This window comes from Platalea leucorodia (genome assembly GCF_965183815.1).
Source record: "Platalea leucorodia genome assembly, chromosome: 1".
NCBI lineage: Eukaryota > Metazoa > Chordata > Aves > Pelecaniformes > Threskiornithidae > Platalea > Platalea leucorodia.
In genome coordinates, this window is record NC_138823.1 from 165889081 (window position 1) to 165910247 (window position 21167).

At 49.1% G+C, this 21167-nt stretch overlaps 2 protein-coding genes across 2 annotated transcripts; one reads left to right on the plus strand and one right to left on the minus strand.

Annotated features, from left to right (window-relative positions):
- Positions 1-100: 100 nt before the first annotated feature.
- LOC309597844 (multiple myeloma tumor-associated protein 2 homolog) lies at positions 101-3478 on the plus strand. Its single transcript, XM_082327805.1, has 9 exons — positions 101-129; positions 611-752; positions 889-1042; positions 1128-1173; positions 1289-1371; positions 1511-1583; positions 1906-1985; positions 2306-2446; positions 2658-3478. The coding sequence occupies exons 2-9, from the start codon at positions 659-661 to the stop codon at positions 2914-2916; spliced, it is 930 nt and encodes a 309-aa protein (XP_082183931.1). The 5' UTR covers positions 101-129; positions 611-658; the 3' UTR covers positions 2917-3478.
- A 3445-nt stretch (positions 3479-6923) lies between these two features.
- On the minus strand, positions 6924-20966 carry ARF1 (ARF GTPase 1). Its single transcript, XM_082322905.1, has 5 exons — positions 20839-20966; positions 10812-10991; positions 10009-10119; positions 9208-9332; positions 6924-8157 (listed from the first exon to the last, which is right to left on the minus strand). The coding sequence occupies exons 2-5, from the start codon at positions 10957-10959 to the stop codon at positions 7996-7998; spliced, it is 546 nt and encodes a 181-aa protein (XP_082179031.1). The 5' UTR covers positions 10960-10991; positions 20839-20966; the 3' UTR covers positions 6924-7995.
- Positions 20967-21167: the final 201 nt, after the last annotated feature.

Below are 21167 nucleotides of genomic sequence, written 5' to 3' on the forward strand. Positions count from 1 at the left end.
GGCCGCGGTGGTATCGCCCGTTTCGCACACGCGTACACGGAGACCGCCCCCCCCCCCCCCCCCGCGGAGCGCGGTGGTAGCGGCCGGGGCGGGGCGGGAGGGCGCGCGGGGCCCGGAGCGGCGCGCGAGGTGGGTGCTGGGGCGGGGGGGGGGGGGGGGGCCGCGCTTTGCAGCCGCCTTCGCCCCCCGCCCCGGGCCGCGCAATCCCCCCTTCCAGCTGTGCAATCCCCCCCTTCCAGCTGTGCAATCCCCCCCCGCCCCCCCCGGGTCGTGCAACATCCCCCGGGCCGTGAATTCCACCACCCCCCCCCCCCCCCGGCCGTGCAACCCCTCACCGGGGCTGTACGACCTCCCCCCCCCAGGCCGTGCAATTGCAATTCCCCCCTTTCCAGGCCGTGCAACCCCCCCCAACCCGTGCAACTCCCCCCCCCCCCCAGGCCGTGCAATTGCAATTTCCCCCCCCCCCGCCTCTGGGTCGTGCAACCCCCCCCGGGGCTTTGGTTACCCCACCAGACTCCGGGGGGCCCACATTTGCTCCAGGAGACCCCCCCCCAAGGTCGCACGCTGAGGGGGGGGGACACGCACCAACCCGGGGCTGATCCCCTTGCAGGTCAGCACCCCCCACCCACGCCTCGACGCCCCCGTGGGGTCCGGCGCCATGTTCGGCTCCTCCCGAGGGGGGGTCCGGGGGGGCCAGGACCAGTTCAGCTGGGAGGACGTCAAGACGGACAAACAGCGTGAAAACTACCTGGGTAAGGGCTGACCTTGGCCAAACCCCCCCCGTCCCCATCCTCCTTGTCCCCCCCCCATATGGTTTTGGGGTGCAGATGGAGGGTTTTGGGTGCAAGGACATTTTTTGGGGTGGGGGGGGGTCCTTGCTCCCCACAGGGAACTCCCTGATGGCGCCGGTGGGCCGGTGGCAGAAGGGGAAAGACCTGACCTGGTACACCAAGGGCAAGAAGGAGACGGCCACCCCGTTATCCCGCGAGGAAGAGCTGGCCGCCGTCCGCCTGGCCGAGCAGGAGGCCATGATGGCAGCCCTGTGAGCCTACAACCCCCCACCCCCCCAAAAAAAAAGGGGTGCAAGCCACCCCCACCCCCCCCATCACCTGCTTTTGTTTTTATAGGGGCTACAAAAACGTGAAGAGGCAGCCCACCGGCCTCAGCAAGGAGGTAAGGGGGGCACCACGCGTCCCCCCAGCGTCCCCCCGGCCGGATGGGTTGTCCCCCCCCTCTATTTTTTGGGGGGACACGCACACACACACAGGGTGCTCCCCCCCCCCCGCAGGACCTGGCCGAGGTGTGCAAGCGGGACGGCGCCGAGCGGGACGAGAAGGACGTGGACCGGGTGGTGGGCTTGGGCAGCTCCAGGTATCGAGGTGGGGGGGGGGGCAGTCCCGCACCCCATTTCAGGGCAATTAGATATTTTATTTTACCGTTTTTATCCTTTTTTTTTTGGGGGGTGTTTTTTCTTCATTTCGTGCCCTGCTGCGGCGACGTCTCTCCCCAGCGGCAGCGCCGGCCGGCTGATGCTCTCCAAGGAGGACAAGGAGGCGGCCAAGATGGGGCTCTCCGTCTTCACGGTACGGCGCGGGCCACGTCTTCCTCCTGAGGTTGATTAAAAAAAAGATGGAAAAAGGCAAAAAGCCCCCCCCGCGCTCGGGATGTTTTGTATAAAAGCAAAGCTGGTGGTTGGAGCGCAGAGACCTGCAGGAGCTCCCCGCGCCCTGTTCGCACGGCGTTCGTTTGTGGGGTTTTAATTTCAATTTTTCCCAATTTTAATTCTATTTTTTTTTTCCCCCAAACAAAATTTAATTTTTAAAGGGAGGAAATCCCTTTTTCTTGTAATTCAAAGCTACGAGCTCACCGACTCGCTCCGTCTTTCCCCCCCTCTCCAAACCCTAGCACCAGAAAGTCTCCAGCAGCCCCGAGACATCTGGCTCCAAGAAGAAGCAGGAAAAGGAGGAGAAGGTGGAGGAGAAACGGTGAGGATGAGGAGCACCGCTTTGGTGGGAAACCACCAGAAATGGCCTTTTTTTGGGGGGAGGAATACTTTGCCAAACGCTTCTCTGGCTCCATTTGGCATCGGGCTTGTTCTGCATCTGCTTGAGTCATCCCCAAAATCTCTGGTTTGCCCCCCCCAAACTTCTTTTTTTTTTTTTTCTTTTTTTGTTGCTGGGGGCTTCTCCTTGGCCAAGGAGGGACGCGGCGGGATCCACGTGGAGGGAGGGATGGGGATGAGCTTTCGGAGGAGCCGGAGGGATGCGCAGGGCAGGATCCTCACTGCTTGGTCTCTTCCTCGCAGACCGGAGGGTGGCAAGAAATCCAAAAAGGAGAAAAAGAAAAAGAAAAAGAAGAAACACAAGAAGGAGAAGAAGAAGGACAAGCATCACAAGAAGGATGCTGCTCCGTCGTCCTCTGATTCTTCTCCGGATCGGGATGAGAGGTAGCTGAGTTGGGATGAAGGCTGAGCCCTGCTTCTGGGGCATCGTCGCTGGGAAACGGGATGAAGGATTTAGGAGAGCCGCAAGGTTGTAGCTGGCATCAGGATGCCCCATCGGCATCTCCTGGCTTTTCAAAATCCCTTTTTCATCCCCAAATTCGGCTTGTCGGTGTCCCCGCTGTCCCTGCTCTCACTTTCCCCTCCATCCCCGTAGGCACCACCGAAGGAAAACCCAGCAGCGCCCCGAGACCTCGCGGCACGGCGGCCGGCGTCGGCACGGTACGGATTCCTCCGCCAGCAGTCGGGATTCGGGCAGGAGCCCCTCGCGCCGTCCCGCCCGTCGGCGCAGCCGGAGCAGGGACGGCCGCGGTCGGCACCCGTCCCCGCGGCGCAAGGGGAGGAAGAGGAGCAGGAGCAGGTCTCCCCCATCCCGTGGGGTCAGGCAACGCCACAACACCGATTCGGATGACTGAGAGGGAGCCTGGGGTTTTTCCCGAGAGATCTCGCATAGGTTCTATATTTTTTAAGGTTATTAAATTAAAAAAGCCGTAGCTCTGCGGTTGCTGGGGCCGAGTCCGGCAAAAAGGGCGTTATATTTTGCGATGCCAGCTGCTCCTTCCCTGCCCACGGCTCCTGCCTTCGACCTGGGGCAGCACCGGCAGCTCCCTCCGCCGTTGATCCCGGCCCCGGAGCCCTTCTCGCTCCCCGGATCCGTCCATCCAGGCGGGATTTAGCACGGAGGACGCTGCGGGGTGGGCGCCGGCGCTGGGACGGATCCGGCTGCGATGCTGGAAACGTCGCGGATGTTTGGTGTTTATGTAAAGAGACTTTAGATACAGTTGTTATATTTTTTAATCTCTTCTTTCGACGCTCTCGACTAACTGCCAGTGAAGCGGCTGGAGGAGAGTTTCTTTCCTTAAACCCTCCTTTAAGTTCACGTCCACGCCGCAGCGGGGCAGGGAGCAGAGACCTCCGTTCCCATCCAGGATTTTAAACCTCAAAACATGAGTATTTATGTGCTTGGCGCAGCAAGAAAGGGGAATTTTACATCAATAAATAGAAATATTGATCTAAATGGAAAGGGGTTGTCCCGAGCAGCTCCGCGCCGGAGCATCACCGGCTGCCGGAGTGGCCGCGCCAAGCACAAGGGCCTCGTTTGTGTAATTAATGATGCAATTTCTCCCGCTTAAGACAGGGCAGTTTTGTGTGTCTTGGCGGACAAAAGCCCCGGGCTGGCGACCGGCCTCGGTTTGCACTTTGGCAACGTTGGGGTGCTCTGCTGTCATCTCGGCGGCCGTGCCATCGCCCTGCCCGCGGCCGGGCCGCGCCAGCGGTGCGGGAGCAGGCGTGCCCGCAGTCGCACAAGGGCAGCATTCATCCCTGGGGGACACACACACACACGCGCAGCGGGATCGGGGCGATGAGCTGAAATAAAGCCCCTTCTGTCCCGCTCCCCTCCCCGGCTGCGAGCACGTGCTTAACCCCGCCGACGCGGGCAGCGGTTGCAAGCTTCGGTGATGCCCACCCCAAGGTGCTTTTTTTTGGGGAGGTTGGCACCCTCTCGGCAGCATCGCGGGGTTTTTCCTCTCGGTCCGAGGAGCTGCAGCCCCAGATCCAGCCCGGGGACCCACCACCGCGTGGCTGCCCACGTGTGGTAGCCCCGAGCCCACGCGCTGCCTGGCCGGCGCTCCCCAGACTGAGCCGGCCAAGCTCGGGGTCACCCTCCCGGGGATTTTTGGGGTCCAGGCTGCGACTGGGAGCATCCCAGTGCAGGGCAGCAGTGGGGATGGTGCAGCAGGGCTGTGCTTAACGGGAACTCAGCGCCGGGAGCTCCAGGTTGAAAAGGGAACCATGGGAGAGCTGAAACACCATGGTGAGAGGAGAAAAAAAAACCCCCAAGCCCACACAAATCCCAGCTCTGAGTCACGCTCCTTCCACAGGCTCCCGCTTCCCCCTGCTTCCATCTCCCAAGCGGGTGGGATGGATGCTCCCGGCAGCACTGGGCTCTCCGGCGGTGATTCACACCCGCAGCTCCAAGCGCGCGTCCCAGCTGGTGCCGACGGGTGTTGATCTACCCGAGGCCGCTGCCGGAGGGGCTGTGGCACGGCTGCCGCGGCGCAGTTCAGCCTGGCCTGGAGGTTTCCCCTCTCCTCGGCTTTCTCCTGCCTCCCGGGGCGGTCGCACCTCTCGCTCTCTGCTCCAGCGGAGAGCTGGCACCCGTTTACCGCCGGCTGCTGCAGGTCGTGCCCCGCAGCCAGGTGTTTCACAGCTCAGCATCTCCCGCCCTCGCCGCCGAGGTTTTGCCCCCCGCCTGTTGCTTTTCACAACTTAAACCATTCCCGCGACTGCAGTTTTACCTGACCCGAGGCAATGGGATGGGGGAGACCGGGAGGGCCGTTGGTCTGTCCCCCCCCAGGTCGCGACTGAGCACACGGCGGGTCAGAGAGAAGCCCCCACAGTGGCTCGTGGTACCCAGGGCTGCATCCCCTCCTCCAGTCCCCGCTTTGGACCCCACGCGGGGGGAATGAGGCAGCAGTTCTTACCCCTTGCACCGCCTGTGCCTATTTTGCACTCAAAACTGAGATCTGAGCAAAACAGCTTGAGAAATAGGGACAAGATAAAAATGAGGGGAGTGGGGGTGAAGGAGCCCCAGCCCCACCCCATCTCCCTCCCGGCCGAGCTGGGGCACCAGTTCCTGGGCGGACTGGGGAGGAACTGCACCAGCTGCAGCGTCCAGCCCCGCGGAAGGGAGCCAGCGCTTGGTGCTCGCCCGTTCCCCGGGGCGGGAGCTGCCTCCCGCCTGGCTGGGACACAGGGCGAAAATCCCCAGGGGCCCGGCCGAGCCCAGAACAGAGCCGAGCCTGTGCTGGCCTGAGCAGACTCCCACAGCTCCGATAACATCAGCACATTCCCCCTCTCTTCCTCCTTCCAGCCCTGACCAGCAGCAAATTCCTCGTGTAGAGGAGCAGGATCTGTCTGGACACCGTACACCGACACGCCCCGGCTGAAAACCATCGCTTCAGAGGAGCCTCTCGGCTGGCGACGGGGTCGGGGTGCTGTCGCAGCAGGTCACCCCCCCTTTTTAGGGACGGGGGACCAGAGAGGAGCGGGGGGCTGTGCTTATTTCAGCAGCGCCAAGTGACACCAGCAGAAGAGCTGGCCCTTCAAGTTCAATTCCCTCCCAGAAGAGGAATAAATAGATGTCCTGCCCTATTAGGCATGCAAAGATCCTGATTCAGAGCTTGAAATTCAAGGCGAGATGAACAGCTTCAAAAGAATAACCTGACTTACAGGAGTTTTGTAATCCCTTGTCATTGTTTGCCTAATACTATTTACCCTTTGCTACCGAGACAAGCGCGAGGAGCAGACGCAGGGCTCGGGCAGCTGGGAAACCTGAATAAACCTGACCTCCTGCGGCTCCCCCGGCCGAAGGCAGGGCAGAGAAGACAGCGATTTCACCCGACAAACCTCTGCCCAGGAGACGACAGCCCTAGAAGAAACCCCAGCTTTCCCCACCGGTGAGGTTGCTCTCTAACCTGCGTAACAGAGCTTTCATCTTACAGTTTTCCAGCCTGTGTAAGGGGGAATCTGCTGCAACTCCGGCCAGGAAAACAGCCAGCAGCTGGCCAGCAGCCCGAGCGCGACAGCAAGCGATGAGAAGCTGTAGCTGACGGGGGAAGGCGGGCTGATCAGCTGGGAGGAGCTCCGTCCCAGGTCCGGAGGGGACTGCAGAATGGAAAAATGCAAAACAAAGCGTTTAGGAAGGCAGACTTCATACTTTTTCCCCCCAAAAACCTGCTAATTCACCGATCCTCTTATTAAGTGGGATCAGCAGGAAGAACAATGTTGCAGGAAGCGATGGGGCTACTCAAGAAGCTCAACATTGCCCTTGAGGCGACGAAGGGACTCCCGCAGAAGCCAAGTCACCAGCCAGCAGGACCACAGCACTGCCGCCCGCCTCTTCACCCTCAAGAGTCCAACCGGGAATGACACGTTATTGGGAAAAGACGGGAGATGAGCTGAAATTTTCATGCAAATTGCGATGTGGCAAAATGCTGGCTGGATTTGCATTCATCTAGCACACGGTACCGTACAAAGATGATACAAAACAACGTGATACCAGTGCAAGTTTCATGAAACTTTTTATTCAACAAGTATTTCATTATGATTCTGCCAAGATGATCAAATGAACAGCAAGGCATAAAAAACATGAAATAGTTAAGAGATTTTATTCTAATAGCTTTAATTACAGTGCTTGTTTGTCGAAATGAAAACTGAAAACAAGTATACAAAACAGTTGATTACTAATTGTGTATTGAAAGCAATAAAGGTTTCCACAACACTAAATAAACCAGTTCTGATAGTTCCTCGAGTTAAAGTTTAACAGCTCCAGCTTCTTCAGTGTTTATCAAAATACAAAAGAAAAAGTAAAGAGGTCATTTTTTTTTTCTGATGGCAAATCTGAACCTTGCAGTATGAGGGATGCCAAGGGTTTTCACACATATACAGATATGGGATTGTTCCAAAATGGGATTGAATACTTCTAGAGTGGAATGACTCTCCAAACTCTCATGCTTTTTTTTTTTTTCCCTAGGTACTATACATAGATGTCTGGTGTTTTTCATGGCAATTCTTATGTTAAGTACAGTACTTTCTGCCTATAGAGCTTAGGACTAGTACAGGCTGTGCTTTCTGTGGAAAGGTTTGCCTTCTGGAGTGGTTTACACACAAGAAAAGTACAAAACACTTTTGACAAGTACGACAGGCTTAAAAATGTGACTTCTGGAAATTATTCAAGTTCAATGGAAGCAATAAATCTCACCTGAACCAAGAGTCAGAAGTTTAGCATGAGTCTGCAAGCTCATCTAAACCAGGTCCGACAAATCTTTTAACGAATATGAACAAATATGAGTACATACTATGAGCTACAGAAAGAGCCAGAGATCTATTAGTTATGATCTTTCTTTAACCGGATGAAGCTAATTGGGTGTCGATCTTTGCTTCACCGTTTCAAATGAACCGAAAGCCACCACATTAGAGCTAGAACAGCAGAAGCTATGTCAAAGGTTTGTATGCTGAAGTGTTTTTACTTTTCCTTGACTATTTAAAAAAATACAGAATTCAGGTTAAAAACCAACCACCAAAATGGATCTCACAGATCTCACAACCCAGCCGAGATAGTATTCAGCTCTACTGCACAAGGACCACTGGCAACCCTTATGTTAACCCACTGAAATCCCTTCCACGTACTAAACAGTGAGTTGATTCTTTACAATAAAAAAGCTGAGTAATATTGCATAGGAGTACCAGAAACTGCCTCATTGGAAAACAAAAACTATTTACATTAAATAAGAAATCTAACTGTTTTCAGGCTTGTATTTGCCACATTTACAGCATGATGCAATATATACTGTGACAAAAGAAATGAAAACAGCTTCCGGCACTCAATACCACAAAGTAGCACAGTTTGCCACATTAGAGTAAAGCGAAGGGCGAATAGGAGGAAATAAGAGGGAGGGGTGGAAAAAGAGGGAAGAGGAAGGTTTACGGTTTCATTTCTGGTTTCGGAGCTGATTGGACAACCAGTCCAGTCCTTCATAGAGACCGTCTCCACTAGTGGCACAGGTTGCCTGGATATACCAGTTCCTGTGACGAAGAGAATGCAGTCCGAGTTTGTCTGTGATTTCTGCTGCATTCATCGCGTTCGGCAGGTCCTGAGGGAAGGAAGAAGAGTCATTTTCTCGCCCGCTCGCCGAGAAGAAATGCCCGCCTCCCTCAACCGTTTCTGATCATCAGCTTTAAAGCCATTAAAAGAAAGTTAAGAGCTCTTAGAGCTTCTCTTTCTGAAAAACTCAGTGGATTACTTCTATATTCAAGCTACGTCCCCTATACTGACACAAGTCTCAAAGGTTTAACACCACGATCAAAAGCACATGTTATGGAATATTTCTCTTCAGAAAACAGAAGCCAGACAGCTGATGTTTGGACCAAGTCATCAAGCCCCTCAATGTTGACCCCAAACTGCTTACAATTCAAGGTCCGTTTCATTCACTCTCCACTCTGGAGAGGTTTTCTGCGACTGCAGTTATGATTTAAGATTAGCTTTTATCATAAAGTAGTACTCGGCGTAGTACTGCTTCTGTTTATAGTTCACTTTTCCTGCTCCTAGACAAGACTTATGGCTTCTTTACCCCTCACAACTGAGCCTGTGCAATCGATGAACCAGGATGCTATTCCTTCTGTAGGTTTCCCAGTCATATTTAATACCCTCAACATTCGTGTTTAAGCTACCAAGGCCTTCACAAGCAATAAAAGGCAGAACTCTCAGCTCATTTTGTGGCCTGGAAGAGTACAGCTCACAGGTCAACACAAGTACTTTACAAGTCAGCCCAGTGCTTCCACCAACACCCTAACTGAGGAATTCAGGGAGGTTCTGGCCTTCCTCTCTGTTTGGAAGAAGCCTGGGCACGTGCTGTACTTGAGCCAAGCCAACCTTAAGAATCAAACTGGCAGAATTCTTCCCTAAAACCGAGAGCACAAGCATTTCTATTCGCCAGGACTGTTTAGAAGGAGGCTCCTTTCAGATGAGAACAGGGTAATTTGAGCTATGGGTTTGCTGTCTTCAACAAAACTGAATGGGCATTTACTGAGAGCTTATTGATTACTACACTGAAAACATGAATGTCAAGTTCAAGATCTAGCACTCACAAGTCCGCCGTACATTTTCAAGAGTTCTTACAGAAAGACGCCTTTCTTGGGCATACCTGTTTGTTAGCAAACACTAATAAAACAGCATCTCTAAGCTCATCTTCTGCCAACATTCTCATAAGCTCTTCTCTGGCCTCGTTCACTCGTTCTCTGTCATTACTGTCAACCACAAAAATCAGACCTAGAAATAAGCAAACAATTAGAATAAGCATACACCAGAAGTTATTTACAAATGATAAATACTTCTGGAGGTCAGAACTAAGCTTTGAAGAGAAAATAATGCAAAGCAATTCAGTATATATCAGAAAAATACAGTTGTCTTACTACTGTAATCTCATGTCTGAGAGAAAGTCTGTTCTTGCTGAGAGCGAGTGTTAGTTTGCATTTGCGTTTTTGGAATTGTGCACTTCATCTACATAACCACTCGGTATTTTCCAGTGAGTACCAACTCTTGAAATCCTGTGACAGGACTCAAATGCATGCACATTATAAAGGCACAGCAGTGGAAGGAGTGACAAACTCTCAGTTCATGGGGCTGTTATAGCTTGTAGTAAAAACTCTGCTTTGAAGTGAAGGCAGAGAGCTGCGACGCTTACAGAAGAAAAGCAAAATTCTGAACTCGCTCCGAGTCCGATGGACAAGGAAGACTGGTTTCTAGATTTCTTCCCGTCCCTCTTTGAACCTGCACTAGCGTAACAGAAGAGCCAGAGCAGCACACAAACACACCCTTTTGTAATAATAAATATCCACCACCACCCCCCCATCCCTCCAAGAAACTCACAAAATTACCTTAGCAAGGACATTAAAAAAAACCTTTTTAGGTTCTGGAAACCTGCGATGTAAGTGTTCAGACTCACCTTGTGTGTTCTGGAAATAATGGCGCCAGAGTGGTCTGATCTTATCCTGACCGCCTACATCCCAGACTGTGAAGCTAATGTTCTTGTATTCTACTGTTTCCACATTGAAACCTGAAATAGAAGTTGTGGCAAAAATCTCAGTTAAACATAGTTGGCTTTGGACTTATTGTATTCACCAAGTCACATTCAGAATGTCATCACTAAAAAAGTTATCTTAAAATTTAAACCTACTTTAAATAAGCAGAATCCTACACTGAAACCTTCAAAGCAGACAAACATGGGTTCTCTGGAACTCCTGCTCCCACCACCACCCCCACTGCAATCAAACTAATGAACAACAGCTCTAATTGCTACCTGAGCAGCCGCAAAATGCAGAGCAAACAATGTTGCATCAAAAAACCCTGGGCTTTAAGGACTGCAAATAAGGCACATCTCTGATCACACAGTTCTGGCAGTCACCCTCCCGAAAAAGGTGTCACCCTCTGCTTCTCAGTCTAATGTACTCGATGCCACAACAGCTTAGGAGGGCAGACTGCCCTTCTGCGGCCCATGAAGGGTTGTTCCACAAATGACTGAAGAGAGGGAACGGAGTGAAAAAAGTCATGTAATCTCCTCCCATGCCGGAAAAATTTGGCTGTGCCATCTTCATACCATGGTTTTAGCAAGTGTTTGTTCTGCCAGTCGGGTCAGGGCACAGCACTAAGTCACTTAAATCAACAGAGTGGCAGCTGAGATAAGATACTGCTGCAAATAACAAGACCCAAATCTCAAAGCAAGCAGTTATATAAATGTAAAAATCTTACCTATAGTAGGAATAGTAGTTACTATTTCACCAAGTTTAAGTTTGTACAAAATAGTAGTCTTTCCTGCAGCATCCAGACCAACCATTAGAATACGCATTTCTTTTTTGCCAAAAAGGCCTTTGAAGAGGTTAGCAAAAATATTTCCCATGCTTGAGAGATGTTCTCACTGGCCAGTGAAGTCTGGAGGAAAAAGATCACAGTATCACCCGTGAGTTATCAACAGCTGTGTTCTGACCAGGGCATAAGCAACCACCAAAGAAATCCACCAGATAATACGAATTCTTTAGATACCCCCAGCCACCACCGTACGTTATTTTTCCCCATACTGAAGCAATACAAAGGTGAACAGATACGCCACAACTTACTCCTTATAAAAAGACATTGCTCCAGTGCTTTCAATTTTTCAAATATTCTTTCAGAGATTTTAGTATTAAATGCTGTTCTCAAACTTTTTTTTTTTTTTTTTTGCAAAATTCACTGTTTGCTTTCAACCCAACTGACCACTTCAGGTACTTTGTCCCCCGTTGTTACGGGATAATTTATCCGCAGCCTAATCTGTCACCATAAACCACAGTTTTTCTAATGGACCTGCAGTTAAAAAAAGTTTTAAATGTGTGCTCATCTCTTCACTGCTTAGCGCACCAATAGCTGGTCCTTCTTTTACAAAGGAAACTCAGAATACAGCTTGGATTCTCTCCTACTCAAAACAGTTTCCTTCCTCTCAAACCCTACGGAAACGGCCTGTGAATACAACGTAAACACAAAGCAGTATTTTACCTTCATTAACACTGGAGACCTTCTCTAGGAAGCAAATCCACATTTACTAAAACTTCACCATTGAAAAGTAATCGCCGCATTAAAAGGGGCAGGCTTAGAAATGAACGCTTCTTCCCTCACCGCGAACACTTCTGCTTGGACGCTCGGAAGCGATGACCGTCACCAGGAGCTTCCTCTTGGGGACCTGGAGACCCTGCCTCTCCCCACGGGACCCATCCCACCACAACTTGTCCACTTCTTCCCCTTTTTCCCACAGATTTCCCCCCCTTTCCAAACTTACTACTACACAGTTTACAGCGAGTTTGAAATCACCAAGAGGACTATTATTTTGCTCGCATAAGACATGAAAAAAGCAGCCCAAAAGCTCTGCAGTGGGGTGTAGATGAGGATGTCACATGGCGATCGTGACGATTCACACCTCTACTGCTGCTTTGTCTAGAAGCTCGCAGATGTCACTTCGAAAAGACTGAGCCCAACTGAAAATAAAAGCTGAAGATAGAGCGCACAAACAGCCAAGCCGTGTAATGTTTAAAGGCTGGGTTTCCTGTAAACCGAGTCACGCAATTTAAAGCTCAATATGAAGTCTGAATCATCTCTTGAAGATATTCTGTACTTCATGATGAAGCTGTGTGCTTGAAGCAAAATTCTCACTGGAAATAAGACTTCACAGACTATCTATTTAAGACAATTAAAACAAGCTTTGAACCGAAAAGCGCACCACAGAACAAAAATCTTGTCCCGCTCGGTTTAGCTCTACGCTAGGGATGTGTGAAGTCTGGCTTCCTCACTCCGCGCTGAGGAAGGTCTGAGCAGTTCTGCCCTTCTCAGGAAGCTTTGCTGGATACCATTTTTAACCCAAAAGTTAAGCGCTGTAACATTAACTAAGTCACATGTCTTAGCAGAAGCAGCTCTGCAGTGAAGTTCAGAGTCCGCTCCAGAGTTCCTGAATGACATCAGTCACCACTTCAACTTGCTGAAGTAACCCGAGTCAAAGATTCATTTGTTTTATATGATTGAAGCTCAACGGGATCAAAACTTTAAAACTAAGCTCATCTATAAGCCAGACAGGGAAGCCTGGGAATTAAAACCAAATGGAAAATTTAGAAGTTCTATTATCCCACCATTTCCTTCACATTTCTGCAGCACGACCATGAATATTCAACTCCCACTTGAATATATGAAAGCTGTATAAACAGGAAAGTTAATTAGGAAGTAGAGAAAACAGTTTTGCTAGTCCCTATTTACCCAAGTCACTCACACAGCAGGAAATCTCACTCCCCAGCCCACAACAGCAGCTCTTACTGGGCTGTAAAGCCTTCCTTTGTCCCCCTGCTCACGCTACCTCTATCTTCTACTTCATCTGAAAAGCAATAGTCAGGGCTGAACTGTAACCTTTTACCAGAGCTCTTGCAACTCTCCCGAATGAGTATAACAACTTTTGTAGCAAGAGAACCTTACAAGCCCTGCAAAAGAATGCATTTCTTTGGTTTCTGCATGTTTAAAAGCATAATAGGTTATTAAATGCTTGGATCAGTAGCAGTAATCAGGCAACACAGCAAAATCTTAGCATTTACATCCAGGACATCTTTCCACACCCTGGAGAAGTGGCAGTCTGCTGAACAAGTTGCTTACACTTGGCACTAACAGCAGTGAATCCCGTTAGATCCTTGTTTTCCTGGCAGCTATTTCCAGGTCAAGTCTGCCCTCCACCACTGCAGCTGCTTTATACCACCTATCCTCCCTATTTTTACTTTTTGTGAAGAAGTTCAGACACACTTAAGCACTTGGTTTCCCATTTCCCTCTTGTTCTCTTCCACATTCCTACTATCCAAACCACTTCGGTAACTTATTTGGTACTTCAGGGTAGGTGACATTGCAGAAAGCCTGGTTTATTTTTATAGGCAGTGTAGTTTACAGCCCACCCCTGCAAGACAACCGTGTTTAGATGTTAACTAGAAAGTAGCAGAACCATTGGTATCTAAAACAAAAATACTAGGAGAAACCCATCTGCAGAAGCCCCACACACACCGCTGTGGGTCCCACCAGTGACTTGCTGGATGCTGCTGGGGCAAAGCAGAGGGTCTGTGTCTTCACCATCAGCAGGACCATCCTCCGACCAGCAGCTAGCATCATGTTCATCGACTGCCACAGAAAAGGAAATCACACTCCCACGGTTTTGTGCATTACACTCCTCTCCCTACGCTGTCCCTGCCAGTATTTCATTACTTTCTACTATCTAAGCAAAAGCACTTCGAGTTCCTTCGTCAGTATAATTAAAATCCTCAACCAAATCATCATCACAACAGTGACCAGCCATCAGGTCTCTGCTTTTCAGACCATTCGCGCCGTCAAAGAGCGTAGACGCTACCACAGCAGAAACTGCCCCGACAGTTCAGAGCTGCTTCCCATTAATACAACTCAGCTGAGGGATCACGCGATTACTTCCACTGTACTTCAGAGCTGAATCTGCTTACTTTAATTCTCATTTCAGTCCGTTAGTTGGACCGTGAGAACTAACATACGCAGTCTGAAAACACGAGGAAATTTAAGACCCTTTTAGGTTAACCAAGCAATCCCGACACTTTTCAGTCATCTTCAACATTTGCAATCTATATCAAGACTTGCCAATATACTGCCTATATTCTACACTGAAGCTTAACTTTCTCTTTTCCTCAACCCAAATGTTGTAATTGCTACACTGATCATTTTAGAAGCACCAGTTCAATAAAATGCCTGAAAACATAAAAGACTACGGCTTGCAAGCTGCTTGTAGTCCTTCAGCACATCTTCAAAAGAGGTATCTATCAGGCTAAGCAGGAAGATTTGTGTACGAAAGGGAACAAATTGAATAAACACCACAGACTATTTTCGCAGAGAGTAGCGTGCGCGTTCCCTCAGCGCGACTTCAGCTTCTAGAAATGGAAGCTCACCACCCCTCGACAAACCCAATCACCCCCCAAAACTGAACCGTCTGCAGGACTCTTGCTTCTCCCCGCCCATCGGGGCCCTGAAGCACACCTATACCTAGCCTACTCCACCTCAAGATCCTCACAGCAGTAAAAACCTGTCAGGCAGGTTCAGGTAAGATATAATGTGCCATTGGTAAACAGTGAGAAAGACATTCACTGGGTAAGACTGCAGTTTTGTTTCAGGAAAGGCGGTATTTTCAGCAGCCTGTTTTCTAGTAAGTGATACATTTAGATAAGCAATTAGGCGAACAGGCAGCCTTTTGCAGAAAGGCTCAGTGTAATGAGCTAAAAATGAATGAGTGTCTGCAATAGCAGGCAGCCTGGTGCCTGTTAAAGCAATACGGCCCATGGGTAAGAACTAGAATTTGCTTTTATTAATTGTAGGTGGTTAGAATAAAAGCTCTGAGGAATATCTCAAGGCCAAAGATCATTCAGCACTTAATCTTCTGCAGCATTTCAGATTTAACCGTACGTTAATGCATTTTAATGTCATTTCATTCAGGCTGCTTATCTTGAGAAGTCAAATACGCTTCTTGACCTCCAAACTTCTTGGATGAGCTGTTAGTTAACAAAGAAAGTAGAGCTACACCTTGAAATCTCTGCATAACCTTAATTTTGCACCTCTGGAAAAGTTCTTTTTGACCACACAGAGATTAAACCACACTGAGACAGGAGTTGTGCCAAATGCCACGGTTTCATTCAGGTTTACACAATTTCTTTAAACATACCATAGCAGACAAAATCAGAGGCTAAGCTACAGGATGCCATATGCAACATTTAGTCAAATTATGCTTGCAGTGTAGAAACATTTATTTCACTCCTATGTACCAGCACTTACCACATAAGGCTCCCACAGTGAAAAAATAATGCTCAAAACTTTTCAAGTGGCATAACCAAACTTGCTGGGCACAACCGTTTTGGCAATCTGGTCTCCAAAGCCAAAAAATACCAGCGGCAATGAAGATCAGTCAAAAAAAAAATCCTAATTCTCTGTCCTTTCTCCACACAGCACACTGAGACAGAGAGGTACAGAGGGCATTTGTTGCCTCTGGAAACTACTACATCTCCCTAGGACATTCGCATCTTGTTTTAAATGCCCGTTTCAAGGAGAGACAAACATGGTGCCGCTACCAGTGACATACTGCATTACACAGCTACAATCAGTCAAAATACTAATGCTGAAGCACAAGCTAAAACCCTAACAGTCGCAGGTTTACCAAAAAGCTTTTTCCTAGCAGCCTTCTGTACTTTGTTCTATTTGCTTAGACACCTATGGCAAGTAAACCTGGGGCGCTTACGAAGACAACTGATTTACTACCAAAAGCACGTCTCCATTTAAAGGAAAGTCTACTTGACATTGGTCTAAGTATGAACTCCACCTCTAATACAATTAGAAAAACCCCAAACCTGTAATTCCTAACCTGGTATTAACACAACTAGTTGTATCAGTCATAGGAGAACAAAAATTGATCAATTTGTTATTTAACAGAAATACCGATTTGAAATCCCGTCAGTTATCACTAGTCAGCTTGTATCATGTTTCTACCTTACAGCATTCTAGAAAGTTTTACATTAAAATGTCAAGAGAAGCAAAATATTCATACAAAAGATCACCAAACCCATGTATAAATAAGAGGTGAGAAAGATTTTTTTTTTTTAAGAAAAAGGCAAGTTCAACAGCTGTTACTGGTGTTACATGCAAGAACAACTGGCAAATAATTTAAAGTGCAAATCTAACTTGGCAGCTTGTTCTTTACAATAAGAAGTGTGATTTAAAAGAGAATGTGAGAAGTGATCCAACAAGAATAGAACACTGCTAAAATTTAGGATTAATCTAGGGCCACAGTATTTCACGTCACCGCTCAGCAGGCACAGTCAGTTAAGTACAGCTGCATTCTTTTGAACTTGAGGTAATTTCTTCACAGATTAAAGTGTTCTGTTACAGCAAAATTTGAAAAATGCTCTTTATCAAAACACTTCTTTATATATAGCCAGGGTGGCCCAATACATGACTATTCCAGTACGGTTATATTCAACTATTTTTAGAAGTTGTTTACTGGCCTTCCACATCCGATAACCTGAGTGAAAGATGACTACTTATCAACTCGAGCCTTTTAAACTTTGGGGCCTTAACACTGGAATTTAGCCTAAAATAATTTTGATTTGCGTTACCCAAGACTTTAGACCATACTAACATCACTAGGCATAGACTACGAGTAGGCCAGGTTCTTTCTTTACCAAGGGACTTGAAATACCATTGTAATAAAGGCCACCTCAAGGACCTCTTCTCAGAGCTCCTCCTTAGTAGTAAGTCCCAACTCCGCTATAGTTGTACCCATTAAAACCAGGGGAGCGTTAACTGTGGAGATCAACACCTACCACTGCAACAATTTTCCCCACTTCACACTGGAGGTGCTTCTACCAAGCATGAGATTGAAAAGCTGTCCTAAACGAGCATAACCTTATTATTTGTCTTTTAGGAGAGGCCAGAGGAAAGGTACTGGCATTGAAGCGTCATGTGAAATAAAAGTTAAAGACACATAACTGTACTTGCATCCAAAGAGGCACAGTTGGATTTGGCCACCAAAGGCTTGCAGTGGCCAACTAAAAAGCGCCCAGACGCACACTGCGTGTTCAAGGCAGATGGAGGACGAGTCAACCGCAAGCAAGAAACTAGGTGAAAGAAAATCCAACGCACAGCTGCTGCTTCTGTAGCACCTTCGTTCAACCTAAGTAGGTTGAACATCTTGTTGTCTATACACATTACCCAGATAACGCATGTTCCACATGCTGTAGCATTCTCTTGAGAGCAGTGGGCTCAGAGCAGCAGGAAAACAAAATATTTCCACTTACAAGATCAAAACAAGGGCAAAAGGGGGAAAATTTCCTTTGGGGTCATCCCTATTTCTCAGATGCAAGAAGAACTCACTTCTAAAATACTGGTGAGAATAAAAGAGTCAGTATCAAGCAAAGAGGGCAGGTCGTTTGACTTGATACTCAAAACCCAAATCAGAGTTATTCCCTTATTCTCACCTTCAAGCAGGGGGAGCAAGCTATTTCTGTTTCACAGCAAAATATCAAACTATTTTGAGCAGTTATACACTACCATGCGTAACTCAACCGCATGCAAACCAACACATAGGAAAAAACACATATATGGTCTGAAAAATATTTTATTTAAAGGATAGGTTGACAGGTGGAGAAGTACAGGAGTCACTGTTCATGCTTTTAGATAAAGCACATCCATCACCTCCCTGCAGACTGCCTGTAGCTGCTCAGGAAATAAAGCGGTGCCGACAATGTAGCTGTGACACCCAAGCTTGGACTGTGACTTCATATTCACCTGTTAAACGGCAGGTATACTGCTGTGAGAACCGGTTATTACAAAGCATTTCTTTTCAGATAAGCGTTGCACAGTTTTTTTGAGGCTGAACTATTCACAAGTTCAAAATCTTAAATTTTAAGCCAAATTATCCTGTTATTCGTTCGCAGTAAGTCAACATTTACACTCATAGTAGAAATGGCAAGAACTCACATGAGAGCTTCAGTAATGAAATTGGCTTTTGGTTTGGGGAAAATGTCAAAGTAGAGCCTACATAGCTAGTTGTTAGGTACAAGATCAGCATATGAATAAGAGCTATATTAGACATGAGAGTTTTATTAGAATTGAAACATCAGCAGAAGTAGTACCATAGTCCTTCAATGTTTGCCTGTGTTAGAAACAAGAAATAAAATTGGATACTCACAAGCAGAAAGAAAAAAATGCTGAATAACACAGAAAAACAGCTGCTGTAGTAGGAAGCTGATTATAAACTTCTTCACTCATCAGTTAAAGAAAGGGAATAATGGCTGAGGACAGTGCTAGCTCTAATACAAGCTCTATAGCATTCCAGCAGCAAAACTCTCAAGAGATTTCTAAAAAAAGAATCAGAACTATTCCTTTTCAGAAAAGTTAACTTATCCACTGTAAGGCAATCTTCTTGTTTGTGAAGGCTGTTGAAATCCATAAAAATTCTTGCTTGAAAGTCCATCCTTACACATCTCAGCAGCTTTTATTTCTAAAGCTATCTTTTATGTTTAAAGAAAGGTGGTTCTTTTGAACTTCACCACTGCAAATTCAGCTGGAACCTTGGGTTGTGAGCTTTTCCTCCTTCCACCAACTAATGTAATCAATGGCTTACCTGACAGCTGTGCCTCAGCGAGATGTATAAATGCTACTGCTTAAAGCAGCTTTTCAAACAACTGTAACTGGAGCACAACACAGTCTGGTGAATTATAAGGACTAGAATCCAGCCCCCTACTTCCACACGCACTTTGTTTGCCTTGAAAAGCTGTGACTAGTCCTGCCCCCTCACTCGGTCAGCATGACTAACACACCCAGGGAACTACATGCACCAAGCAAAAATGCACCGCTCCTGCCCAGTCCCTTTTCAGATTCCGACTCTATTTCACAACCAGGCAATCTTAAAAAGTCAGCAAATGCCTCAGACCATCGGGGACTGATTTACGTTCAGGTGTTTGCCTTTTAACATGATCCAGCAACTATTATGCATATCACAGACCACCACAGCAGCAAAGGCTGTTCTGAGCGGAGACGACATCTGCTCGAGCCATTTTTACTCCTGATGCTCCACCACAGTAGAAGCGTCAATAAACTTGGCAAAGCAATTGAGTTTAAGAGGTTCAAGTGAGGCGAGTTTCCTCACCCTTTCACCCAATGTAATTACCACAACAGGGAAAGCAGTCCAACAGGGTTCTCCAGCACTGCAGACGTGTTTTTAACAGAGGAAGTCTGTGGCATCATACCAGCCCCGTAAACCTTCCTTTCAGAGAATCCCTTTCTCTATCTGTAAGATTGTCAGTACTTATACTAACAATGTGATTATAAAGCCCATGAACAAAAGCCAAGAAGAAATCCTCTAGTTCAGCTACAGCTCCTTTTTCCAACAGAAGTGCTCCACATCAGCAGCAAAAATAGTAATCACGATATTGCCAAATGACCTTGGACAATTTACTTTGACTCAATTTCTTTGCCTGAAAAATAAGGTTAATAGAATATCCTGCAAAGGGATGTTGTTTTGCAAGCGGTGAGGCTTACAAAGTTCAAAGTACTATATAAATAGTTCGCATTTTAGTTTTTGACAAAGCTCCATTTCAAAACAAGACCTCTGGATACAACTCTAATCAACCTGTGGAATTTGGTTTGGCAAGAGCCTAGCGGCAAAGCAACAAGGTCAATGTCAAACACAACATTTAGGCCGTTTTATGACCCAGCAGAGTTTTAGTCGTGCTCTGCTGGGGCAAACAGACTCCTCATGAAAAGGTTCGCCTAGCTGGCCTATCGCTTAATCAGACAGAGGTTATCAGCACAAAGTATCATGTTAACTACTCAGAGAGACAGGATATAGTATTTTCAGACAGAATATAATATCCTCCCACCGGGAGCTGCTATGCCAAGGAAAACTGATCTCCTACACCATCAAACCCAGGCCATGGATGGCAAACAGAATTTGCTCCAGGCTAAAGCTCAACTTCTTACCATCGCCCCAGCAGAAAGCCCTACTCAGCAGCCAAGGGCTTACAGGAAAATAACCTCTCTCCTACGAGTTTCAGCCAAGCCTCATTTCCCCTACCGGGCTACCAGATCTCCGAGGTCCGCTGCGACAAGGGTTTTCGAGGAAGAGGAAAACGAGGAAATACCTCTGTCCTCAGACCCGCTCACGGGCGGAGCGGAGGCCGGAATGAGCGAGTTTGGGGAAGGGAGGAGAAGCCCATCCCGCCGCATCCCGTCCAGTTCCCCCGGTAGGGGGAGCGGCGCCGGGCCTTGAGCAGCTGCCGGGCAGTCGGAGCGGTCCCCCCCTCCCGCCCGTGCCCACGCCTCCCCAGCAGGGAAACGAAAGGGCCGGCACCCCCCCTCCCGGCCCCAAAGGCCTGAGAGGAAGCGGGGGGGGGGGGGGGGGGGGCGGACGGGGCAGCGCCCCAGCCGGGCCCGCCGCTCCCCGGAGCCTGCGCTGCGGCCTGGCTGCGGCCTCCCCCTCCCGCCGGCGTCCGCCGAGCGACGGGCGGTGGTGGGGGAAGAAGGGAGGACGGAAAGAAGCGTTTAAGGCCCGCTCCCCCCAAGCCCCGCCGCCCTCTCCCCTCAGCGCCATTGCCGCGGCGCCTCACACCCGGCCGCGGGCCGCCGCAGGGTGTGGGCGGGGGGGGGGGGGGAGGGAGCGGGGCGGCGGGCAGGAGGGGAAAGGGGCTGAAGGGAGGAAAGGGGAAGGCGTCGGTGAACCCACCGGCGTCGGCTGCTGCCCCGGGCAGTGGGTCTGGCTGTCCTCGGACGGTCCCGCTCGGAGCCGGCTCCCCCCTGCGCCTCTCGGCCGCTCTCCGCCCAAGCACACAAGATGGCGGCGCTCGGCGGCCACGTCAGTGCCAGCCCCGCGCGGGGCACCACGGGTAACCGAGGAGGGCAGCAGGGGGCGGGGCCGAGCGGGGAATGGGCGGGGCTACGGCAGGGGAGCCGCAGGGCTGGAAAGGCGCGGGGGGGCGTGTCCCGGCGCTTGGCCACGCCCAGGCTCAGACCCCGCCCAGCCGGCTCGTGACCGGATGCGGCGCGGGGCGGGGG

Coding starts and splice junctions, on each gene's coding strand:
- LOC309597844 (XM_082327805.1), top strand. CDS start 659: ATGTTCGGCTCCTCCCGAGGGGGGGTCCGGGGGGGCCAGGACCAGTTC. Junction 753..888: donor ACAGCGTGAAAACTACCTGG/GTAAGGGCTGAC, acceptor TGCTCCCCACAG/GGAACTCCCTGATGGCGCCG. Junction 2,447..2,657: donor TCTCCGGATCGGGATGAGAG/GTAGCTGAGTTG, acceptor CCATCCCCGTAG/GCACCACCGAAGGAAAACCC.
- ARF1 (XM_082322905.1), bottom strand. CDS start 10,959: ATGGGAAATATTTTTGCTAACCTCTTCAAAGGCCTTTTTGGCAAAAAA. Junction 9,333..10,008: donor TTATTTCCAGAACACACAAG/GTGAGTCTGAAC, acceptor GCTTATTTCTAG/GTCTGATTTTTGTGGTTGAC. Junction 8,158..9,207: donor TAGTGTTTGCTAACAAACAG/GTATGCCCAAGA, acceptor TCCTTCCCTCAG/GACCTGCCGAACGCGATGAA.